At 37.3% G+C, this 24,643-nt stretch overlaps 1 protein-coding gene across 1 annotated transcript in view; it reads left to right on the forward strand.

The window, feature by feature from the left end:
- EEF1E1 (eukaryotic translation elongation factor 1 epsilon 1) overlaps positions 1 to 17,040 on the forward strand; it is a 17,305-nt gene extending 265 nt beyond the window's left edge. The window contains exons 2-4 of the mRNA XM_010573232.1: positions 1,713 to 1,913; positions 9,503 to 9,598; positions 16,376 to 17,040. Coding sequence (XP_010571534.1) covers positions 1,713 to 1,913; positions 9,503 to 9,598; positions 16,376 to 16,516 — 438 coding nt within the window. The 3' untranslated portion in view covers positions 16,517 to 17,040. The remainder of the gene's footprint in view (positions 1 to 1,712; positions 1,914 to 9,502; positions 9,599 to 16,375) is intronic.
- The last annotated feature ends 7,603 nt before the right edge of the window (positions 17,041 to 24,643 follow it).

Consider the following 24,643-nt stretch of genomic DNA (forward strand, 5'->3'; position numbering starts at 1 on the left):
CTCCCCTCCCGCCTCCCCGGCCCGGCCCGCCGCGAACGTTCTCCCCCCGCCCTTCCCCAACGTGTGTCGCGGTGTCTGAGGTCTCCCCCCCGCCTCCAGTCCCCCTGCCGGGCCGGCGGGCCCTGTGCCGGCCTGAGCTGCGCATCCCCGCACGGTCAGCTCTTCCCCTCGAGCGGGGGTTTCACCTTTTCTCCCTCAACCCCTTCCTTCACCACCCGCCTGAAGTTGTGGCTGTAGGGCCTCGCTACCTACTCGCAGGTTCTGGAAACCTCTTCCTTCTGCCTGTGGAAGGGTTATCGTGTCTCGTTGGAGGGGTGTCGGCTTAAAATGTGCTTGCTCTTCCACCACTCTCCTCCTCCCTGCGTTTTCCTGGTGCCAGTGCGGTTATATCTGTGCTGGTGCGGTTAAATTATGTGCAAAAGATACGTTGTTAGTATCAGAAATGCATCTGTAGTGAAGAACTGTTGCTCTTAAATACTTCTGTCTTTTAAAGTAGATGTCTTGATATTTTGAAATTCACGTGGAAACATTAAGTTCCGTGGTTTAGAGGCACCTGAGGCATGAAAAATGTAACGTGGGGCTGAGGGTGTCACAAATGTGTGAGGGCCTTTACATGATTCCCTCTGAGATAACAGAGGAAAGAAGCTGTGCGGTCGCCTTAACGCTTTTATATGTTTTTTTCTTGACTTTATTTACTGTTTATGCTTTGAGTCCCAAATATCACTATATGCATTCTTTGGTTGCAAAAACTTCCTTAATTATTTAATAACCTAAATGTTTTTTTAATGCTCTTACTGTAAAGTCTGAAAAATCAAGTAACTAGATCTGTCCATAGTTTTTCTGACTGCATGTTCAGTGGAAAAATTGAACAGTAGTCAAGGACTCTTGGTACAGCTGTAAGATGACTATTGTGCTTTCAATTTGGATCTTATGCTAATTAAATCCGAACATAGACAGGCTCCTCTGTGTGGTCAGATGCTATTAAAAAAACCCTCTGAAGTATTGCATTTTAATCAGTTTCTCTTCTATCATTTGATGCCATAAATGACTGAGTGAATGGGCTTTCATCTGTTGCAGTGAGTTTTAATTCATTCACTTAATTTGTGACTCTTAGCAGTTTAGTTTCCTTTCCCGCAGTTTAACATGTGGCAGTGTCACAAACAAAGACATGGTTAAAACTAGAGGTGTGTTGTGTTGTCCTCCCCTAATACCGGTGAACTACTACTACCTTCTGTCAGAACATTTGGCAATAGAACAGTAAGTATGAATAAGCATTTCAGTAAATGGCTACTGCAGTCTGCTTAGGGAAAAACTGGATGCTGCTGACTTTACAATCTTAAGTCAGAGTCCTGAATTTGAAAATGAGTTAAAAGTTAGTTAATAAGATTTCTGCCAGTGTTAGAATGAGCAATACTATTTCTTGCTGATATTGGCAGGATTTGGTAAATTGTAGCTAAAAGCATCTCGGTTTGTCCACGTGCACATGTTGAATACACTTCTGTACAAACTGAAAATAAAGCTCCCCATAGAGTAAAAAGAGAACATATATGGGGTGTTTTTTTTATATTCTACCTTTAGTATGAATACTTCTAAATTCTGATATGTTGCTTTAAAGATCCTTTTAAGGAGCTATAAAAAACCCACTACCTATTCTTACAGGGACTGCTTTTTGAATGAGTTGTTTAGCATTACACTTTTGTTTCCTCTTCTAGGTTCCTGTTCTTCAAACAAACAATGGTCCTGGTCTGACAGGATTAATTACCATAGCTGCCCACCTAGTTAAACAGGCTAAGAAAGACCAACTGCTTGGAAGTACTGCAGAAGAGAAAGCTGTCGTTCAGCAGTGGTTGGAATATAGAGTGACTCAAGTAGATGGATGCTCTAGTAAAGAAGACACTAGAATAATTCTGAAGGTAAGGAGTACTTAATTACCTTACCACTGAATTTTGGGCTGGCTAGACCTTGAAGAAGATTACAGTGATAATGTGTGTATGAACAACCAATTAATAAAACTGAGAAAATGCCGAAGACTTTACAGCATCTTTAAGTATTGGCTTTTATCCTGCTTGCTGCTTTTCACTTTTATTGACAAAAATAAGCCAGCAACTTGAAACAGGAGGGAAAACAGCTTAAACTGTAGAATATATGAAGCAGGGCTTTTGCATAGAGCCTTCCAGATAGTTTAGAGATTGTTCAGTTGTCTAGTCTCTTATTAGCCATGTAAGATGCCAGTTTCTTACTATCTTCATAAAACCTGAGTTATATACAAGTTGTGTTGTATTTCGAGATAACACTGCTCTGATTGTTTTAAGAGCTATTCTTATTGATTTGGTAATTATGGAATACAGGCCACACTTGATGATGTGGTATTTGGTATTGATACCAAAAGGAGTTACTGGACAGAATTGTGTGTAAAAAGTGAAATCATAAAGGAACCTCTGCAAAACTGCCCTTCACATTCAGCTACTTTGTATGGAGGCTTTGGTCTACTGTATTAAACTTCTCTTGTAGTCTGAAGCTTACTTCCTCTTAAGCAGGTGGAAGCAGGAAAGAGAATCTCGAGGGTCATCCTGTTATTTGAGCAGCCAGATGGCAGGGAGTAGATGGCAAAACTTACTCTATTTTCCTTCTTATTCCTTGTGACTGGTAATTAGTATTTGTGCAGTCTTTTGGGAACAGAGCTTGAAGAGAAAATTTGCTTTACACTCTGCTAAGGTCTCTGTTTACTAAGTAAGTGTGTATGAAACAGCAGTGAAATTCAATCAGTTTTTCAAAGTGTTTATTTTTTCTAACTTTAAAAGTGTGTTTTGGTCAGAAGGTGCACAATGCTCAGTGCTAGTAGTGAGTCTGGGTTTAGAAATAGCTTTGTGAGCTGCAAGGTATTAGGAAGGTTGACTTTACTCAAGGCTAGCAGAGTCTTAATTAATACTTGTGACTTTTGTTAGGTATGGCGAGTCTGAGTCAACTAGAACTATTGCAGAAACCAAAGATAAACTGAAGCTGGGTTCAAGAGTTAATACACTGTGTTACTTTAAATCAAGGAAAATCTTGCATCTTAAAATGGTGCAAAGCAAAACCTTGTTAGTAATCTGCTGTCCTTTTCAAACTGACAGCCTCCTTGGTCTTGAGGGCTTGGAATCTCATGCCTGCTTTACAAGGATCAACTTGGTGAAAGCCATAAAGAGCCATTTCTCTCACTTACACCCCAGATAATCTGAATTATCTTAATCTCATTGTATCTGTGGAATATGTTCTGTCAGTTAAGCATGAGTTTGTTTACATTGCTTTGCTTTTTGTGACATCTCTGGTCTTATTTTCTATGTGCAAATACTATCAAAACCTTTATGGTCATGGTTACTCTACAGATACTGCATGAAAACTGTCTACCCTTTGGGATTTTCAGAACTTGATTGAAGGAGGCATTGACTAATCAGGGTTTAACTTCAGGTTTAGCTGTACTTTGACCAGGTGGTATGACTAGGTGGCCCTTGGAGGTCCCTGTTGTGTAATTAATTTTTTTTTTAAAAACCTTTATGACAAGTAATACCGGTTGTTTTTCAAACAAACTTGTGATGCCTTTTGTGAGAAGACCATATGAGGACAAATAAATAACTTTTTTTTTTTTTACCTTTCTTGCCCTTTTATCATATAAAAACCAAAAGCAAGTCTTCTGTCTTGTTAGAACAAAATTCATCTGCTCTGGATGGCTTAAGTGATGATACCTGCTTTGTCAGCACACACACATGAGTACTTGCGGAACTGCATTTGAGTATTAAAACCAGACGCAGAGATATGATGGTTTCCTGCTGAAGCTGGTAGCTCTCTTCAGTTTTAGCCTTAGCCACACTGGCAGTGTAGAAAAGACAATGTACTGAAATACAAATATGTGGATAAATCAAGTGTTTCCAAACAAAGCAAAATTTCCTTACGGAGAAACGGTCAGTATTACTTGAGGGAGAATCTCTGCCTTCAAGTATATTCTAATAGATACTACCACTGTAAAATTTTCCTATGGATTTTTTTTTTTTAGCAGGTGTTGAATAGCCAGAATTTATTTTGACACAGGGCTGCTGTGGAATTGTTCCAGCACTAATAATTTCACAGTATAGCAATTAAGATTTTTTTTTAATTTGTTCTCTTGCCACCATGATTAATCAGAAAAAGAGGCAGCCTACCATTAAAGTATACTATGCCAAAAGGGAGTACGGGTGAAAAAAAGAAAAACTAAAATAGGGAGGCAAGTCTGAGGTTGTAGTTTTACAACGTGTCTGGAATACACAATGGCAGTCTTGGGACAGTTGCAGCCTAGAGCCACAATTTATAATAAGCTGCGCCAAAAACAGTTCAGTCACTTCTGCTATAAACTTTAGGCTGCCTCTATTTAACCCTTAACTGAGGTGATGTGGTTCTGAAAAACGTCAGTAAATAACTGCTTTAAAGTTTGTTAATTTGAACAGGAAGGGGTTTCTATTGGCCTTGGGAAAATAGGTTCTTAAATTGTTCTTACTGACATGTTGACTAAAGCTGTTACTTGGCATTAAAACAATCATGAAGTAGTCAGACCATCTCAGCCAGGTTTTTTATATTCATTCAGAGCAAATGCCATACTGTTCAGAACTGGCTAATGAAAGTGCTCTTGGAGTTTTGTTTAACTTTGATTTGTGCTCCTGTGCTGGAGAAAATAAATGGGAGCAATACCTCTGGACTGTTCTTCAGCAGATATGTGGGAATGATGATTGTCAATAGCAGTGATAACATAATATCAAATGCATTATGTTAACTTTCTCTTCTACAGGTGAGAGGGTATTTTCCTTTGCTTCCTCCGTGTTTCGTTAGTGGTAAATTAAGCTGCATAGGAAAAAAAAAAAATCTGAAAATAACTGAGGAGTTGTGCTTGATAACTAGTAGTTTTTCTACTCTCCTGGGAAGGAATTGAGAACCTTTGTGAAACGCTTGCACCATCAAATGTCTACTTAGATGTTATCATGAATTCCATTCAGGAGATGTGAATGTCTCTGCTTTGTCAATTTTAGGTATTCAAAACTTGAGGGTTCTTCCCCCCCCCCATCTTCAGAGGCATATTCTTAAATAACTGGGAGTTTGTACTTGAATTCACAGAAAAGCTTCCATAGAAATGTAGAAATCTGTAGTCTCTGAAGGATAATTATAACACAAGAATTTTTGTGTACTACTTCCAGTGTCTCGTACAAAAAATGTTCCATGATTTCAACTAGTTTTGTCCCAGTTTCCTGTGCTGTCTAGCTGTAGTCATGAAATCCAATTAGAAGTCTGAATAAGAGAGCTTCAATTCTTGTTTAGTATGCTTGTTTGAAAAATTACTGTTTCCACAGATATATAAGCAGGTTAATCCATGCTCTGTCCATGCCGTTAATCCACAGTTCTTGTACACTGTTTTTTGACAGACTTCTAAATGGGATGCCTACCCACTTTGGCAAGCTTGTCCAGCAAGCATTTTTTTTTTTTAAACTTAAACATTCCGTGTTTACTTCTCTCCCTTTTCTGGGGAGCACTAGGATATTTTTGTGTGCTTACAGGTATAAAAAAAAAGAATTTTGATTATTTGAGCAACAAATGTTGCTCAATTTTCTTATGTCTTTTACAGGAAATGCAGTATGTTGATTATAATGTTCTTCCAGACCAGGTTTAGCTCATAGGTTGCCAGTTAGACAGAAAAGACTTGTATTAGAATTAAAAATATGGCTATGCCCCAACAGCGTAGTTCTGCTTTTCTTGGATATGGCTGCAGAAGCCTTTTCTTGGGTTCTGCGTTGTCAGACGCTTTCCTGAGGCATTTGAGAGTGCTCAGCTCTTTGTCTTCGCATGGTGCAATTTAAAGGCATTTAGGGCATAAATGACCTTGAGAATATTGCTGACTGAAAGGTTGTGCTTCTGCATGTAAGGGAAGTACAAATACCAGCAGTGTGGTGTTACGGACAAAATATCCAAAACAAAATCAGAGTATGAGTACATCCATTGTAAGCTGTTGAGTTGTTCTAAGAAGTAACTGTTACTTATCTGAGCTGCTGTCTCAACTTGCAGTGACTGGAATAGATTCAGTTGCCTTAATGAATTGGATTACAGACAATTAGATTGCATACTTACAAGACAGTAAGCGATACTGTGGGGTAGTCATAAGTGTGCTGTGGATGGGATGTGTTGAGCTGTCACTCTAGATATGGGCTGTAAATTGGATTTTTTCCATAGAACAAGCAAATGGAAATCCATCAGTTAGTCCATAAATAATGCAACGTCTCTTCTTTCCATTGCTTTTTCCCCCTCATACCCAAAAATGAATTTGAATTGCTGCAGTTGTTCAGTGCATATTAGTTCATCAGACTGCAGTTATGCCTTAAATAACTGAGATTTGAGAAGGCGTTTCCTGAGGGATTGCAACAATAAGTTCATATAGTTACAAGCAACTTCCAAGACTATTTCAGTCACTTAATACTGGGATTCTGTACACATAATCAATTTAAGTAGTGACGTTCACTACGTGAAAGACGATACAAATGACAGCTAACAGACCCGAGCTTCCTGGATGTAATAGAAATTCAAATACAGTTTTGTATTTATATTTTCATTAATCTCTTCAGGACAGGAACACTATTTCAGTTTAATACCGTGGTCACTTAAGAAACTTGACTTTCAGGAATTTTAACACAGCTGGCTATTAGCCAATAATATAATCATCTGTGGGAAGCATAACCCAAGAGGCAAGATTAACTAAATGTGCCTAGTGCACAGGAAAAAAAAAATACTGTGGTGTTTCTGTAGGTTTCAAAATTAGCTTGACTTCCAGAATAAAATCAGAATAACTGTCTGTGTTTTATGGGAGTAAAATACATGTTCAAAAGCAAAATTGTAAACTATATGCTAATTTATCTAAAACTAAACCATTTTTGTCAAATTCCATTTGCTCAGTTAACTGACTTCATAAAATTTGAAGACCAGAATAAGTAATTGTTCATGCTATAATGGCTTATCTTGCTTTTAAAGTTTTAGAATTTTTTAATTGATTAATATTTTGAGTATACGTGTGCAGTACATGCAAAGAACAAATTTATTCTTTGTATGATATTAACCCATCTTTGTATGATATTAACCCATCCTGAAAAACTGGGCAAACAATATTGCTGCATAGAAACTAGCCTGCCTCTTGAAGATGTATAAAACTAAGAATTAGTTTTATTAGCCATAACTTCTTTGATGCAGAAATCCAAAATTTTGAGCAGGGAAATAACTGTGTTGATTGTACCTTCAGAGATTACTTTACAAAATCCTGATTCCATAGCCTAGACTAAGAAGAAAAGGGGGGGGGGGGGGGGAGGATATCATTTCAGTGGTGTTACTTGTCGTTGTAATGTATGTTGGAGTTTCTGGTTAATCCAAATGAAAAATGCTGGTCAGAGTAGACAAGTTTATGATTTTTATTCTAGTAAACAGATCTCTAGAGATTATTTTTTTAATTCCTGCAAGCTTTTTCTTCTTAATCCTGCATTTGTCTTTGTGTTGTATGTATGAAATTCCGCAGAACTGTAGTTATGTGTTTGAAGTAATTTAATAGCTAACTAACATGAGCAAAGCAGTAAACCAGTCTAAAGAAAAGAAGCTGCATAGCCAGGGGCAGATGACCTTACAGTATTTTAACTATGCAGGGGTTAATATTTTTCCCTGATTTGCTCTAATAAAAGAAATCAAAGCAGACATGAGGATGTTTAAATATTACAGAAGTACAGGAGTCCTGTCATGAAGAGGTTATTAAAGAAACAGTAAGGTGGCATAATGGAGTCAAACTTGTCAAATGCATATGCATAGTCAGATGTCTTAAAGTCTCAGCATTTTAGTTTTGTGGTTTGGGTTTTTTTATGTATGCACTGTAGGATGTCTCCATATCAATAAAATTATGGAACCACAAAAACTGCAATATGCTTAAGGCTAAATGCAATTTTTAAATTGTTCACTAATTAGTAACCCCCTTCTTGCCCTAGACTTTTTTTTTTTAAATAAAAGGTTGTCTTAAAATGGAACATGCTGTAATTGAGACTGAAAAATTATTTCAGGCACGTTTTGAAAAATGGTGGTTATGTTTAAGTTGCTTACCTCTGTTTTTGGGGCTGTGGGAAGGGGGTGGCTTAAGGAGATCTCTGAGGAAAAAGGAGTGCATTTACTACAAGTTTTTTCAACCAGCAGAGGAATACTAGCAGGGAGAGTTTCCAAATCCAAGGAAAAGCTGGGAAACTGTTTTTGTATGTTTCAGAAAAAGAACATTATAAAACTAAAGCTTGCTTATGCTGGGATCAGCGTTAAAGTAGATAATTCTGTTTGCTGTTATATTTCTTTCTTTAGAGGGAAGTAGAAGGCAGAAAGGTGTATAAATTGGATGAGAAGTAGGCAGGATGTGGAGAAGAGGAAGGACAGGTAGAAAGGTAGGGCTGATGTGCGATGCCTGTGTTCTCAGAAGTTATACTTGAGCAAGAAGTCTGTCAGCCTCCTGTTTTCTGGCAGAGAATGACTGCATACAAAAAGCCATGAAAAAGTGTATTTCAGTGATACAGATCTGAAATATTCATTGAACCTAAATGGAAACCTTCTACTACCCACTCTTATAGCCTCTGATATGGTCTTGTTGAGAGAGAGGTAGTCTTAAAATGCTAAAGCAGTGCTCTCTTCATACAGATTTAGATAGCGACTGAATTGACAGTACCAGTCATTAAGAATTGCTAGCAGTGATTTCAACATTAATAAAAGCAAGTGTCAGATGATACCAGCTGACGGGCATCAAGTTTCTGGCATTGAGCTTGAAATGTGCTATTTCTCTCCCACCCCACTATCCCCCTTTGTTTCCCTGCTTCTTACACGTTTGCAGTTCCAGAACCTTGCTGACCAGCTGCATTGAGTAAGTACTGGAGGGCAGGAGAAGCTGCTGCTGGAAGAGCAATATGCTCTCCTTAGATCATATGACTGCATTTTCCACTTAACAAATGTTAAACATATAACAGCGGTGCTTCTGAGTGACATGCAGTAATAAAAAAAAATATACCACTCTTGCATTTTTTAATTCCAGTATTTTGAAGCCAAGAAAAGACAGATTTGAAAGTATTTCTGTGGAGTCAGCTTAATATGTAAAATAAATCACACTTGTATTTACAAAAATTTGAGTGGATGTAAGTGGGGGTATTATGAAAAATGATGTGCTAGCAGCAAGCTGGCTAGCACTTTGTTTAGAGACCAACATTTAAATTTTATTGAATTCTCACTGTCAAAGAATGAGGATATTTGAGTTTATTATCTTGACACTTTTTTGAAATTTTATCTTCTTTTAATGTTTTTCTCCTTTGTTGAGTTGGGATAAATTAAAGCTGAAGTTTATTTTTATATGCATGGTCTTCAGAGGAAGTTTTCTGTTGTTTTTAACAATTGCCTTAATATTTTGTCTTACAAAGTCAATACTACAGCAATATAATGACTTTTTCCTTTTTAGAATCTAAACATACACCTTGAAGATAAAGTCTACCTTGCAGGAAACATTTTTACGTTAGCAGACGTTTTGATGTACTATGGATTGCATCATGTCATGGTAAGTGTTATTTGCATTGTTTTTATACGTACAACTATCGTATTGTTGTTTATCTAAAGGGCAGTTTATTATTATAGAAGCTGACCTACTGATTTGATCGGTGACAATTACAGAAAAAAAATGGAGAGATTTCGTACAAGAACTTCAAATAAAACTTAAAAACAAGTTGTTAATTTTTTACTTTTTTTAATATTTAGCTATGGATCTGTCAAAAGAAGTGTATTCTCTGTGGTGTCCAGAATGCTTTAGTTTATGTAATGTAAGAAGGATGATACCTATCCCTGTGTTTCTAGGTATGAGGACTCTATCTGTTCAAGTCTGAAACATGACTGTTTACCCAACTACATGGGGGAATAGAGAAATGAAACTGAAAGGACGTGTCAGAACTGAAAGTACTAACCTTATTAGTATTGGAGAAGTGCTGCTGGTGCTATGGAACATGCATGTAAATTAAGTTCCTGAAGGATGAATGCATATAAAAGTGTGAGCCATAAGAGAATCGATGAATTCAATCAACTGGGTGAATAGTTACCTCATACAATGAAAAGCAGGGCTCTGGGAAAAGAGTGCAAGAATGCTGCACTTCAAAAGGGAGGCAGGGGGAAGATCAAGTAATGAAATACTACCAAAAATGAGAGACAACTTAAGTGTATCTATGTTGACTGTCCAGGAGTAAAAGTTCAAATGAGAGAGTATCAAGCATAGGATAGGGAAGGGAAGCTTAATTTCAGAAGGTTTTTGAAAACATGTTAAGAGTAAGTCACTTAGAAGTAATTCTGTTAAATCCTATTTGCCTTGTAAAATATCTTAAGTAGTAGGATAGATGTGTTGACTAGAGTGTCAGAATGGGTTACCTTTCACACATGATACGTAGATGTAGAAGAAACATAAGTACTTTCTAAAAACATGACTGTATGTGCTGTAAGAGAGTATGAGTGCAAATGAGACTTCAAAAAAAAAAAAACTTAGGCAGGGGAAAATCAAGCATATATTAAATTTAGAGTTTGCTCTAGAGTAGACCACCTAATCAAAAAGAAAAGATACAAGTTATTGCTTTGGGAAATAGAACAGATGGTAAAAACAAATGACTTGGTGCTCTTGGGTGCCTGCAACCATCCAGACACTACTTGGGACAAGTTTATAGTACAGCATCTGTTTCTGAAATGTTTGATTTCATGGAAGACAGTTTTCTGAATTGGAAGGGTATAAAGGGCAAATAATGGGGTGGCTATCCTAAAGAAAGAGGAAAATCTGGAATCTACTAGCTAGGAATTACATGTATGTTGAAGGTTTTGGACTTGATTAATGCTAGTACTTAACTATAGAAGTAAGATCTTGAACTGTAGAATCCTGTGATTTATTTTTTTAATTATTTTTATTTTTCCTGTAATAAGAAGAGAGTAAGTTCAGAGCTGCTTCTCTGCCCTAAGCTTTAAAGGGTGGGAGATGGGGAGGCAGGGAAAGCTGCTGTATCTCTTAACATGATGTGGTCCAGGGAAGCAGTCTGACATACCCACCACTGTTTCGGCTAAGCCTTGTGCAAAATACTAGTAAGTGCTTCCTATAATCCCTCAAGAGAGGAGGTAGAAATGGGAGGCACAGGGAGGAGATCCACAGTTCTTGCTGGCTGTCAAGGTGTCTAGAAAATTGATCTGAAAATGTTACTGATGATGACCTTTAGGATTAATCTCTCTGCTTTTGATAGACTTAACAGCTACAGGCCAACACAAACATTAGTAATAGAATACTGTAAATATTAGTGACATACCATGATCGTCCCGAATGAGCCAAATATTATTAAAACTTTAAAAACCTTTGGATGCACATTTCATTGAAAAGCTTTGAAAGACCACCCAGTCCTATTGCTCACTTCTTCACCTGTGGTTACATCTTCCTTAGTGTTTCTGAATATAGATCACACATCTTTATATTCCTCCCCTCCTCCCACCCTCATTTTGCCCTTACTGGTATCTAGAGGGGGGGTTCTGGAACCTGATTCTTCACTGTCCAGGCTTTTCCATTTGAACTTACTAATCAGTTTGTCTACTGAACAGCAACAACTCTTAATTTTGCAGCTGTATGCCTTTCTTTCATTCTTCCTTTCCCTTCTAGTTCTCTTAATAAGCACAATAGTACTCTGTGTTTAAATATCCATATTGTGGGAAGGGAATTAGTATTTTAATGAGTGAGGGTCAGAGTCACAGGTAGTGTTTCAGGCTGCTTGCAGACTGAGTCTATTAATTAGAACTACACATTTGTAATAATAAACAGGAACTAAATTGTTCTGCATCATAGTATGTGTCACAAACACTCAAAAAATGTAATGCCTCATACTGGCTAAATGAGCTTTTTCAATCAGTGGGATTTACATTGTCACATGTAATTCCATGTCTCCATGTATCTAATATAAATATTGTTATCTTCAGACACTTTGATTACTTAAATACGTATGTGGATAAATATGATGAACACTGAAGTTCTACTAGGTTAAAGCATAGATTGCAGAGGAAACATGAATTTGGAAGCATTGCTTGAGGATAGTTCAGGCAATCAGTAAGCATTAAATTCCCCCTGTGGTAATGAACTTGTTTTCATATCATTTTTTTTATTTAAAATTTAAAAAAAAAAGTTTCCCTATGCTTTTATTCTTAAGTATTTTCAAACAGCACAAGTCCAGTTCTGACTAAGAGAAATAATCAATACAAAGATTGGTCTGTTCTTATACTTCAAAAATTTTGTCAGAACCAAAGAAGTAGTCTCAAATCTATATGTCTGACTTGAAAATTTCTTTAATATGGTCTAAAAAAATAACTTATGGGTGGAATATATCTGCAAATGGAAGAAGCCTCAGTCAAAATTTTGGGGTCAAATCAAGTACAAAACAAAGCAAGCTGTTCTCCTCAGGTCAGAACTACTAATACTGAACTGTAATGAGATTCCAGTAGTAGTTTGTTTTCCAGTTAATTTTTTTCCATAATAAACATTTCCTGTAGCAAACAGATTGCCATGAATTTTTGTTAATATTCACTGATATGCTGCTTACATTTGTACTGGGATAATGGGCTTTCCTTCTAAAGAATGATGCTAGAAATGAATGATGCGAGAAATGATACTTAGACTGTTTTCTGCAATTCAGTTTTACTTTAAAGAAAAGATTTAATTTTAAGCATGTTCCTTTAACAGCAGAAAATTAGTGAAAACTATATGAAAGTACATGTATTTCATTAAATACACCATTCAACTGGCTTTGTTTTTTCTCTTTCCCTTATACCTAAAGGCTAAATTTAAAAGTGAGATAGTATCCTTTTCTTGATGCTGAAGAACTTCAGATGTAGGCAGGTATTTTTAGACTTTCCATGCACATGCACCATGTGGGAATGGGAATTTATGCCTGCATCCCCAATGCTTCTGAAAACAAATATAATTAAAGCTTGTGTATTTATAGTCCTTCTAGAAACTCTTCTAGTTGCATTGTATGATGGCCACCTTGGTTACCCTTTGTGAGCCTTGTGGTGGAAGAATAAGACTTTTTTTTTTTTTTCCATGACATAAAAAAAAAGCCTGTCAAATTGAGTGTCTGCTTCTTTGCTATTAAAATAATTGCTTTAATAGCAAATAATTATTTTAACAGCAGAACAGCAGCCTTTCTTAACTTGGGGGAATTATCTAATTTAATGAGGAAGAACAGAAAATACCCATCTAACAAAATGTTGTAAAAAATGCCATGGAAGTGATCTCTAAACAATTAACCCAAGAGTTATGTTCTGAGTAAAAAGTAGAGCATGCCACAAAGTGCTTTTTAATATATTTCACTGATAGAGTACATTATGTAAATAAGTAAAAATACCCTGCTTGTTGTGCCTAGAGTACAAAAAGGGGGTTTGTTATTAGAGTGGCTGTCTGGTTTGCCCTTCAGATGTTTTTTCACTACACTAACAGAATGGAGGGGGACTAGTTTTCCAGACCTTATTTTTTATTTACATCAGAGAAATGTGAAGATTGAGAATTACCAGTATAAAATTATGGGGAGGAAATACCGTATCTGCTGCAAAATCTGAAGTTTAGTTCAGCATTTTCATAACCAAGTGCTTACGCACTAAAGACTTTGAAAAATGGTATTATAATTATAACTTGAAGTGTACAACACTCACAGAACTTAAAGTGACAGTATTTTTAGTATCTGCTCATACTTAAACACTTTTCTTCACTTTCAGAATTTTAGATGGCCTTAGAGTACACACATTGCTCTTTTCATGCTCTATGTTGCTTTGTGAATGGTACTACAGCTTCACACCAAGCACCAGCTTCCAACTACCATTAATTATAACAAACTGCAGGTGATGAAAAGCATCTTCCCCTAAATGGTACTGCATGGGGGGGGGTTGTCCTGAATATACTGTACTTGCAGAAGCTCAGGCAATTTGTGAAGCACTCAGTGTTACATTTTAATAGCTTCCACTTTTTGTTTGTAATGCCTTTAAAAACTCTGGAGTCTTTTCCCTTATCTGTGTTATTCTCTTCCACTTGGCTAATGCCGATTAACTCTCTTGCGTTTCTAGCTCAGCAAAAATAATATGGGGCTGTGTTTTAATTGATTTGTCTGTGCACTTCTATTGGACTATATAGCTGTAGGAATAGTGTTTACGTTTCCATACCAAGAAAAAGCAAGAAAAAACAGATTTTCTCGTACTGCCTGAACTGGGGTTCATAACAGTTCAAAACTGCAGAATTTTTTGTGGAAATACATGTGCAGTGCTATGCTTGTATTCTGGCAGATGAGTCCCATGGGAAGAAGAGCTGCTTGGGTTTAGGAGCAGCTGCAAGATCCCTGCTTTTTGGTTGTTGCCACAGTTCCTCTTAATGTCCTGTTAATAGAGCTTTAATGCTATGTGGCATTGGTTTAGAATTCCTTCCTGCAACTCCTTGAAATTACTCTTCCTTGGTATTTTTGGAGTGGTTCATCTTCTAGTATATATCCTTATTTTCTTTTTACCTCTACATGTTTAAAGCTTTCTAATTCTAAGCCAAGAGCTGGGCTGCGTGAAAGAACAGTAAGGAGAAGCAGCAAATGTTATAGGCAACTCTTGAAATTGAAAGGGCTGCTGTGTCATGAAGTGAAATTTAACATGAGAGTTAGTTTTGCACACCAGCTTTTCACTTGTCCAGCTGAGTAAATGTGTATCCGTAGCCCTTCCTGTGATTTAAAGTTTGTTGGAACATATTTGTTTCCAGCTGTCCTGTGCCCAAGATCAAATTTGCAGTGAACCTGCATTATCCATGAAGTCTAGTGTTTGTAGAACAAGGCATAAGGAATATGCCATCTGTTTAGCTTTTGAGGAGGGGATTAACCTTGATTAGCTTTAGAAGTCTAAACATGAAAAATATTAGGCATGTCTAGCTAGTGATTTGTCTGTTAAAACTATCTTCTACAGGTGTGCCCTTTCTCATTGTCTGCAGGTGTTGTCAAGATGACTAACTTAAGCTTGATGGCTAACTTAGCTAACTGAAAATGAAGTGAGGTGAATCCCACACTGATTGGCTAAAGTATTGGTGAGATAAGATAGGGTAGTTGATGTGAAGTTCGCATTTTGTTCCTGATGCAGTTTTTGTAGTTTGTTTTGAGGACTACCCCATTTGTAATTCAGTTGTAGTAGGTTAATGTGAGGAAACAGCTCATCAGTTTAGACAACAATCTAACTTCATTACAGAGGAATGAGGAGACCTAGAACTACTAGTCAAGGAACAGTAATACAGGTGATAAAGGATGGGAATGGTTCTTCTACAGCTGGCTTGAAAGACTCAGAAGTAATAAAAGACCTGGTAGTGAAGCTTTGAGGATGTTGCTGACTTGAACTTAGAAGACATTGAAAGGTATAGTTAAGATCTGTAATTGTAGGTGACTTTATCTGAGCCAGTCCTCTGATAAAAGTAAATGTAGGCTTGAAGCTCTTTGTTAATCTTAGCCACAATTCTGTGGCAAGGAGCTGTTGCAATAGCTATATCATAGTTGGAGGCTTCTTCCTGACTGATCTTGCGGCTCTGTACATCTGGCTTAAAATAAGCAAGTGACTGTACTGTTCACTTGAACTCTGGTGAACAGCAGGACCTCAAACTGTAGGAGTAAGTGATAGTACTCTAAATATGTTTATGAAGTATGGACAGGTTTCCAGTTTGTTTTACTGTGGTAGTTTGAATCATGCTATTGCTATCTTAATGATGTGAGCTAGCACATCTGAACAGTTAAGTGTTAAGCTATGTGGTTTCTTGGTAACTATTGTATGACTATTGCTCAAAATGGAAAACAACTTTCAATTTTTCTATCCAGTCTGAAACTGCCTGAAAAAAAACTTATTCCTGTGCCTATAATATTCCTTGACATACAAAGTAGTCGCTTTGCCTGTGAGGCAAGACCACCGGCTAAAGTGAAAGACTTGTGCGTGTTGTGGAACTCTTTCCTGCACCCCCCAAAACTGTGTGAATAGACAGATGCATTAAATTCAAGCAAACTAATGCCCTTTTTCCCCCTTCTTTATCATACAAATGTATATTCCACCCTCCAGGTCTGTTCATTTGAGTAAATTAAAAGTAAATATGTATTTTGGGCTGTGAATTGTAATATGTGAAATTAAGATAAAATGCTGCTGGACTGTAACAACTTTTTATGTGAGCTGAAATCAGCTGTAAAACTATCCACTTTTATTTCACCTTACCACATGTTATGACACTAATGATGCAGTGCCTTGTATTGTTGGTGCCTTATATTTCTTCTCCATGCAGATGGACCTCACAGTGCAAGAAAAGGAGAAATACCTTAATGTGTCTCGTTGGTTCAACCACATTCAACATTATCCAGGTGTCCGACAACATCTGTCTAATGTCATCTTTATCAAGAACAGATTATACACTAATGCTCATTAAGGAAAATTTTAACGTCATGTTGGAAGGGTGTTTGGGAGTTTAGAAGTTACACTGTCCAAAACCACTAACTTGCAAATACTGGTTTGTAACCTTCTGTATGTGAACCAAAACTGTTGATGCCTCAAATAATATAATTGCATTGAATTGCTATTGTTCATTCAAGAATTTGAACTAGTTAAAGAATTGTATCATGTATCTGATTAAATGCAAGAATAGTAGAAAGATGGAAATTGAGTTTTAATTCACTATTTTTTAAAAATGAAAAGTTCTTTGAATTAAACATTCAAGAGTAATTACATGGTCTTTGTAGGAAAGAATTACTTATTTTTCCTTCAATCATTCACTCCTTTTGCTATTTATTGAATTTTTACATATGTCCCACTTTCTTTTCATTTTATTTTCCATGGATGTTTACACTAGTTTTGTAAAAGTTAAGAGCTATATTGTGTGCCAAGGATGTGAAAAAGGGAACATGCAAATGTTACAAAGTATTTATGTGACTGAATAAATTATTTTAAAACTGTAGTCTTAATTTGGCTGTGAAACTTCTTAGTTTTTCTTCAGTAAAGAAAATGAAGATTTTAAGAGGTTAGTTCACTTGCTACTTCATTTTGTGGTATATGAACTTTGAAAGAAAGTGCTTCTAGAATCAAAATAAAACTGGGTAACAAAGCTAGTGATTTTCAAGATTTTGCATATGTCTCACTTCATATGGTATTTCCACACAAGTGTCAATGCAAGTTTCAAGATGCTAAAAAAAAAACCACCAACCCAAACAAAACCAAAAACCTTCCCTCAGTTTAAGATAATGAGGTAGTCTGTCAATTTCACTCTCAATGTTTTGAAGTTTGTTTTAAAACTAAAGACACTTTTGGTGAATTAGACATTTGGACAGGTCATTTCACTGTAGAATGTGGTCCCTCCATTTTTATTTTTAACAAGTTTAAAATTGCTTATATAATGCCCTAAGGATACATCTGAATTGGGTAATTACCTTCTGCACAATTCAGTTAACACTTCTTTTAAAGCACTGAAAGAAATACAAAAATATTTTGGTATTTTAATTGATAAACTTCTGTGTTGGTTTCTACAACAGTGTTGAGCAAACAACTTCAGTTGTACATTCTTTTGTCTTAACTTGTGTGCTACTTTAGGAGCCTCCCACCCAATAAGGTAGATATAAGGATATCTTGGATAGCTGTTTGAGCATTTTGAATGTTACAAGGGCTTAAGAAAAAAGTAGGTAGGTAATGAGATGAGGTAATTAAAATGTATCCTAACACATAAAAGGACAGAAGAAAATTGCATGAGTAAGCTTAACTTGGACAATTCCAAGCTCTCTAATAGATGTTTTCTATATATATATAATTTCTTTAGAGGGTTTACAGGCACACAGTGTTTGTTATTTTCAGGAATATCTTATGTTGTTAAAAACAAAGATACTCTTCTTTGGTTTGAAAAAGTTCTCGTTGTTTCCCAGGGGCTTAATTCTCAGCTTCTACCATTTCTCCTGTTAGTTATTCTTGTTCTTTGCTATTTAGAGGCAGGCCTTATTTACTTAATTATGAAGATCTTACTGAAATCATGAGATCTGTTCAAGAATTGTGGAGTGAGCTTTAGTGCAAATATATGTTAGAAACTTTATACTCCAGACTTCATATTTGACTACCTGAGGGCTTCAGCTTTTTACTGTCAGTACTTGCACTCTTATTTCCCAATTTACTCAAATATTTGTTGCCTAGTAGTATGTATATAAGTGAGTTTGCTTTTTTTTTTTCCCCCCACTTCTGGCTGGGAACAAGTGATGATGAGATGAGACCTAGAAAAAATACCTATACTTCTACTAAATTCTACTATAATGAACCATTTTCAGTTTCTGAAGGGGAGCCGTGAGTGGGAATCATCAGTGCATTTGGTCAAGATTTGGGCAAGTTTCACATTCATCTTATGGATTGTTTGTTTTTATATATGCTATTGCAAATGAGAATGATTTAAGTTTTGTAAAGTGTATGTGCAAGCCTTCGTTCATGGAAATAGCAGCTTACGTTACAGCTCCGAACACTGAAATGGAACCAGAGCTAAAAATATTGCTGAAAACAATACTGTCATCTTTTCAGACAAACTTTGTAGTGATGATGCTACAAAGTGTCTTTTTTTTGTCTTTTTTTTTTTGTCTTTTTTTTTTTTAATCCCAATCAGCTGCTGTTTCCAAGTGTGGGGATTTCTCAAGGTGCCTACATGCTACTGCTGCAGTATCCCCTAGCCTCTTGTGCCAGTTTTGTTTTCTCTGGTGTAGAACAGAAGTGTTACTTGCTGCTGAAATGTTATTAAAAAAAAAAGTTCAGCTAACAGAAAGATGAAATGTTTAGAAGTGGATTAGTAAAATTTAACTCTATACTATCTAAAAGGCGTTTGGTCATTATTATATGCTAACTTGAGCATTTCAAGTTTCTCTCCCCTGCAAGGAGAAACTTAAGGGGGTGGAGGGTTAAATGCAAAGAAGGATGAATTGAGACTTTGCCTTTATAGAGATTACTGGGAAAACCAGATGGTATTGATTTCCTTCCCTTTCCCCCCTTCTGTCTAATGTCTTTTGATCATCAAGGACAACTAAAACTGTAAAAAAACTTCTGAAAAATCATAAAAATGCGGCTAGGTCTATCTGAGATTGTATGAGGTACTTTTTTTACGATGATGCTTCATATTATTTACAGATGAGCTCTAGTGTACGTGAGCTTTCAAATTAACATTTATGGTCTCTATAAAGAGTGTGCATGGGTAAATGTTTTTCTGTTTCTAAAGCTACTACCACTTGTCTTTCTGTTTCTGTAATATTTTATTATACTTTCACTGAACATTAGTAAAAGTGACTTTCCTCCCTTGCAACCCTCTTCTCCTTTCCTAAAATTTCAGTTGCTGAAGGGCACACTAAATACTGTGATGTTGTTTTACTGTTGTTGCTTCACAGTATGATGATGATGACGACCATAGTGGTGTGTAGAATTTATTTTCACAGCATTTCATGAACAGTGACACTCTCATTTGTTAATGTATCTCATCATTGCAGTATTATTATTTTGCATAATTGTTCTATCTAATTTATTCAAGGGGCCTGACATGTTATGGTCTTTTAAGTATGTGCCTCTAGGACTTGAGGTTGTTGCCATATGGTGAGATAGTGCTGCATGACAACCTTTCAACAACTGAAGAATTTAACAGTGAAATAAATATGATAATTGTAAGTGTTCAGTGAAATCTTACACTTACCACTTTGACTTGTCTTTTTCCCCTTGATGCCAAGATGACCACTGCTTGCAGACAAGCCAGGTTGAAACAGGTGTTCAAGTATTGCATCAGATATGTTAGAAATGTGTTGATGATTTTCAGTTGTCTTTGTATGTGTAACTTCATTCTCAAGCGAGAGTTCAGTTTGACTTCAGAAGTCTCTAGGGGCAGTTCTTTTGTGTCATCAGTGATTTACTTACCAGGTTGACACTCCAGTTTTCCACACAGAAAACAAGTTAGGAGGTATCCCTTCTGGTTAGCAATTGAAACAGTCCAATCAAGCAAGTTTTGTTACCTTTCTTCACTGCCCACCCGTAGTAAGTACTTGCTTTCAAGAGGTTTGCACCTATTGAATTGCCAGAGATTCTCGGGGTAGAATGTGTAACATTTGGACCATGAAGTCTCTTAGCTAGCATCTTAGCTGTTTGCCTGTAAGAGGTAATGTTTTCACATCGTTTTAATCTTTTCTTTTTTTTTTTTTTTAAATCTTTTAATCCTTCTCTATAGCCTACCCTACCCTCTTCAAAATATTTCTAAACTGCAAGTAGCCCTTTGCCCAGGAATTTCTTACTACTGTCTGAATCTTTGGAAGAACATAGGCCTGGAAATGGGGGACTTTTTTTTTTTTTTTTTTTTTTTTTTTTTTTTTTTTTTTTTTTTTGGTACATCTTAAACTTCCCAATAGGTGTTGGCTCATTGGAGTATCTTGATAAAATAATTCTTCAGCTTCGCTCTCTTTCTCTTGCACACATGCATACACACACTTACTTAAATTACAGCTGATGGAAGAGTAATCTAGACTCTTCATTGTTGGTGTGGATCCTGGGTTATTAGCACAGAGCTGAGACTCTAACTAGGGTTTAAGATGGACGTGAGTACTTTGCAATTCAGCTAAAACACTCATTTATATTAACTATTTTATATGAAAATTTGACTTAGAAGTGTTAACCTGGTTTTGTCCATGAAATAAAATACAGCCAAGTAACATTACAGATGAAGAGAGCTGTAGAACTTGGGCATCTTTATTCTCTTGGTTAAAAAGCCATAGACGATCAAAATTCTGCTTCTCAGTGCTGTGGATTTGGAAGACATGAGGACAAAGTACTTAAAGAGATTAGCTGAGAGAGATGAAAATAAAGGAATAGGTACAACTATAAAATCATTATCAAGAAATCCAGTGTAATCTTTCAGAGGTCCGGTTCATATTCTTTCTGATCTGCTAGCATCTTCTGTTTGCACCTCTGGAGGTGATTTATGGTTTGTCTGCTGCATGAATGCTGAAGTTGGGAATAGAGACATTATCATGATTTTTCTTCAAGTAAATTTGCCTTGGTATGGCCATAAATTGATTTTATAATTGTATGTGTACAGAGAACCTAGTACGTAATTTTTTGTACCTCTTATTTTTGAAATTTTTCACTGGGAAGAGGAATCTGTAGGCCTATTTGATTTTTTTTTTTTTTCCCTTTTGGTTTTCAATCTTATCACTTTTAATCTTTGGTGTGTTTCACGGTCTTTAACTTCAAAGTGTAATTGCAATGATGCAGCTGCTTAATGGATTAATACGTTTAATATTTTCCCCCTAAGAGCGGTATTTCTTCTTTGCATCTATAATTGGATCGTGCTGCTGCTCTCCCCAATGGAAACGCCAGGTTTCATATTCACCATACACCTGAGCACATGCTTACTCACTTAGTAATCTTAATTTTTGTTCTGGATTTATCAAAATTGAATTGTATTCCATGCGAATTTTATTGCAAAAGATGCATGAGGGGAGATGCCATCACGCGCCTCTGCTGCGCCGAGCTTTCGGATTCAGGCTGGGTCTTTGTATCCCACCACTGCATGTCTCGAATATTAGATTTATAGTACTTCAGAGCCCAGCTCCAGGGCGATATACAAAGATACCACAGATTTGGGGGGGCGGGGATTGCTTTTGTAGCAAGGGTTACTTGTTGCTGCTCTGTGCACGTTCCTGCAGGCATGGCCTTTATTTTCGGGGCTGATAGTGACCGTGGCTGCTGCAGAACGCTGCGCATCCCATCTCTCACTCTGCAGGCAGGCAGGAGGTGAGTAATTTTTCATTGTTGCTGCATCTGAAGGATTCCCCTTTCCCTCCCTACACTACCTTGGCCCCTTTAGGAAGATTTTCATCTATTAAACTTTCCCTTCTCTGTTGGAAGAACTAAATCTCTTTCAGCATTTCCAGGCTGGTGATCTAATTTGACAGCTCGTCGGTGATGTCTATTCCACTTCAAAGAGGCAGGTAGCCTCGGGCTAGCCAGCTGCATTGTGGATTCTGCAGATTTGGCTTGCTGTTCCTGCTGGGTGTCATCTGTCTTCTTAGTCTTGCGGTGGATAATTTTTGTCCTCCCTAGCATCATCTGCCTGAGCAGTTTCTGCCTGGCAGGCCTGTCCGTCCAGGTTGAGCATCAAATACAGTAGCCGCACGGCTAATCTGACAAGGCACTCCTCCAAACAGCGCAGCCCCAGGCCTGCTTTGGCCAGCATCGGCATCGCGGCCCGCAAACTTCCAGCCATCACGATCGCGGTCTCGGTCTCCCATCACGGGCGCAGCCCATGGACTTATTCTGCTGGCGCAAAGTACGTCCCCCGCCTCGCCTTCTTAAGGGCCGTCGCTCCGATTGCTCCCGTCCCGGCAGACGTCTGCCTCAACAGGTTTGGGTTTCCCTGCCTGTTGCCGGCATTTGACTCGGACACCGCCACTTGGATGAAAGAATCCTTTAGTGGATTATCATCGCTAGACAGCCCGTGGGGGAAATGACAGGACTCGGCACGTTCATCTGAAGATTTTGCAATTCGGAGTGCTGCTAACGCTAATGGGAAGTGGCAGGGTGATCCCTAAAAGAGAAAGCGGGTTCCATTGCACGGCAAAAGTGACAGAGGTTGTTTAGCCTATCTTCCAAAAAAATACATGATGACTACATATGTTGATTTTCATGCTCCAAGCCATAGCTATTTCCATATTTTTGTGACTTGATGACTACTTCCTACAAACTGACAGGTTAGGGGCTCCACAAGTACTGTCTTTTTATAGCCATCACCTCTTTAAGTCCTCCTTAATTTTTTTAAATATGTTTTGAGAACAAGCTTGATGGGGCAGTGAGAGTAAGCAAGGGGGAAAAAAAAAACAAAAAAAAACCCAGGCATAAATGCAGCGCACAAAGCATATTCTTTAAAAAAAAAAATAAATATTCAAACAAAGAGGAGAAATGGTTTCAGGACAGCAGTTACCTGTCACAGGATTTGCCCTTGTTGCAGTCCCGTAATTCCAAACCTGACATTACTCATGATGTAAAAACTCTTTCCTAGAAATGCAGTAGTTATAAACCCCCTTAACTACCAGATTTCCTCCTAGCAAATAAAAAGATAGCTGGAGCACAGGGCTTAGAGGGGGAAATAATGTGTCAGGGACACTAGGAAAGGATGGCAGCTAGACTGGAAATGGATAAAATTAATATTTGAACAATTCTACCCCTAATTATTAACGATCATCAAGCCAGCTGGAATATCCTATAGATATTATTAATATATGAGCACTAGTGTATTTTACTGGTGATTGTCAAGTGCTTACGTGCTTTGGATCCAAGTGGAAAAATATAAATACTAATCTATAGGGTGCAAGAGGTGGTTACTTTGGGGAAAAAAGATATGTGAAAGGGAACAGTATTTTTTTAATAACAATTCTTACCTCTTCTAACTGCCTATTTAATGTAATATTTACAGACTATGTAACAGTGAAGGAGTGAAAAACTATTTTAGATTGTATGTTTATGCTGAATTTAATAATAATGTTAGTTGAAGTATCGAACACTTCCCAATGTAAGATTAATTTTATTATTTATAAAGATTCTAATTATATTTTGACTGATTGGGGGGGAGAGATTGTTTCAACAAAACCAATTGGCTCATTTTTAAGGCTGAGTTTAGAAGATTATATGTATTATCAAAAAATACTATAGTGATTTCAGTGAGCAGTTTCTGAGCTTTGATGACGGGATACAGAATTCAGTAATAGGATCAATTTTTGTGTTTGCTGTAATAGCGTGACACAATAAAAAAAAGAACCCAGTCTTTTTTCCCTCAGCCAGGCAATTGTTCCTATTTTTAAAAGCTATGCAGAGTAGAACATGGGCAGAACTAATTTCTAACAAAGAAATACATACTACTTCTGTTTTCTACTAATAAAATATTAATTGTTCCAGCTAAACTGGCTTCTTTCAGGTATGCTGGGTCAGGACACTGAAGGCTGCAGCAACTGTAGCAGAATTTGTGGTCCAGTTCTTCCTTCATCGACCATACACAGACACTGAGCAGTGTGGTATGTATTGCGAATAAAAAAAAAGGATGTGTAAAAACCCAAACCGTAGGTGCAATGACCTAACTAGGATCAAGCTGTTCAAAAAGTTGCTGAGTTTGTGGCATGAAAAAATAAGTCCCAGCAGAAGGTTAATATACTGTATTTTATAAGGGAAGTATATAGAAAAAATCGTAATGCTCTCAAGTGGTGTTAGAAGAAAGGTGCAGGGATTTCATATCATTTTTGCTTTTTTGCATAGCTGTAAAATAAGACTGCTGCTCTTAATTTTCGTAGCCGTCCTGTCCAACAGTTGTTACCCGTGTTCGCTACACCCGGCACCACGCTGATGGCTGGGAACGCAGGTCTCCTCTCCTACAACACAAACCGACACACAGACAGGTACTGGGCTTTCCTTCGCGGGGGTCGTTTGGCTGGTGGTTTGTCTTGGGGAACGCCGGGCCCGCAGAAAGCCACGCACCGCGCTCTGCCCTCAAGGCGTCCCCGATACCGACGGCGGGGGG

Source organism: Haliaeetus leucocephalus, unplaced genomic scaffold (assembly GCF_000737465.1).
Source record: "Haliaeetus leucocephalus isolate CR32 unplaced genomic scaffold, Haliaeetus_leucocephalus-4.0 Scaffold373, whole genome shotgun sequence".
Lineage (NCBI taxonomy): Eukaryota > Metazoa > Chordata > Aves > Accipitriformes > Accipitridae > Haliaeetus > Haliaeetus leucocephalus.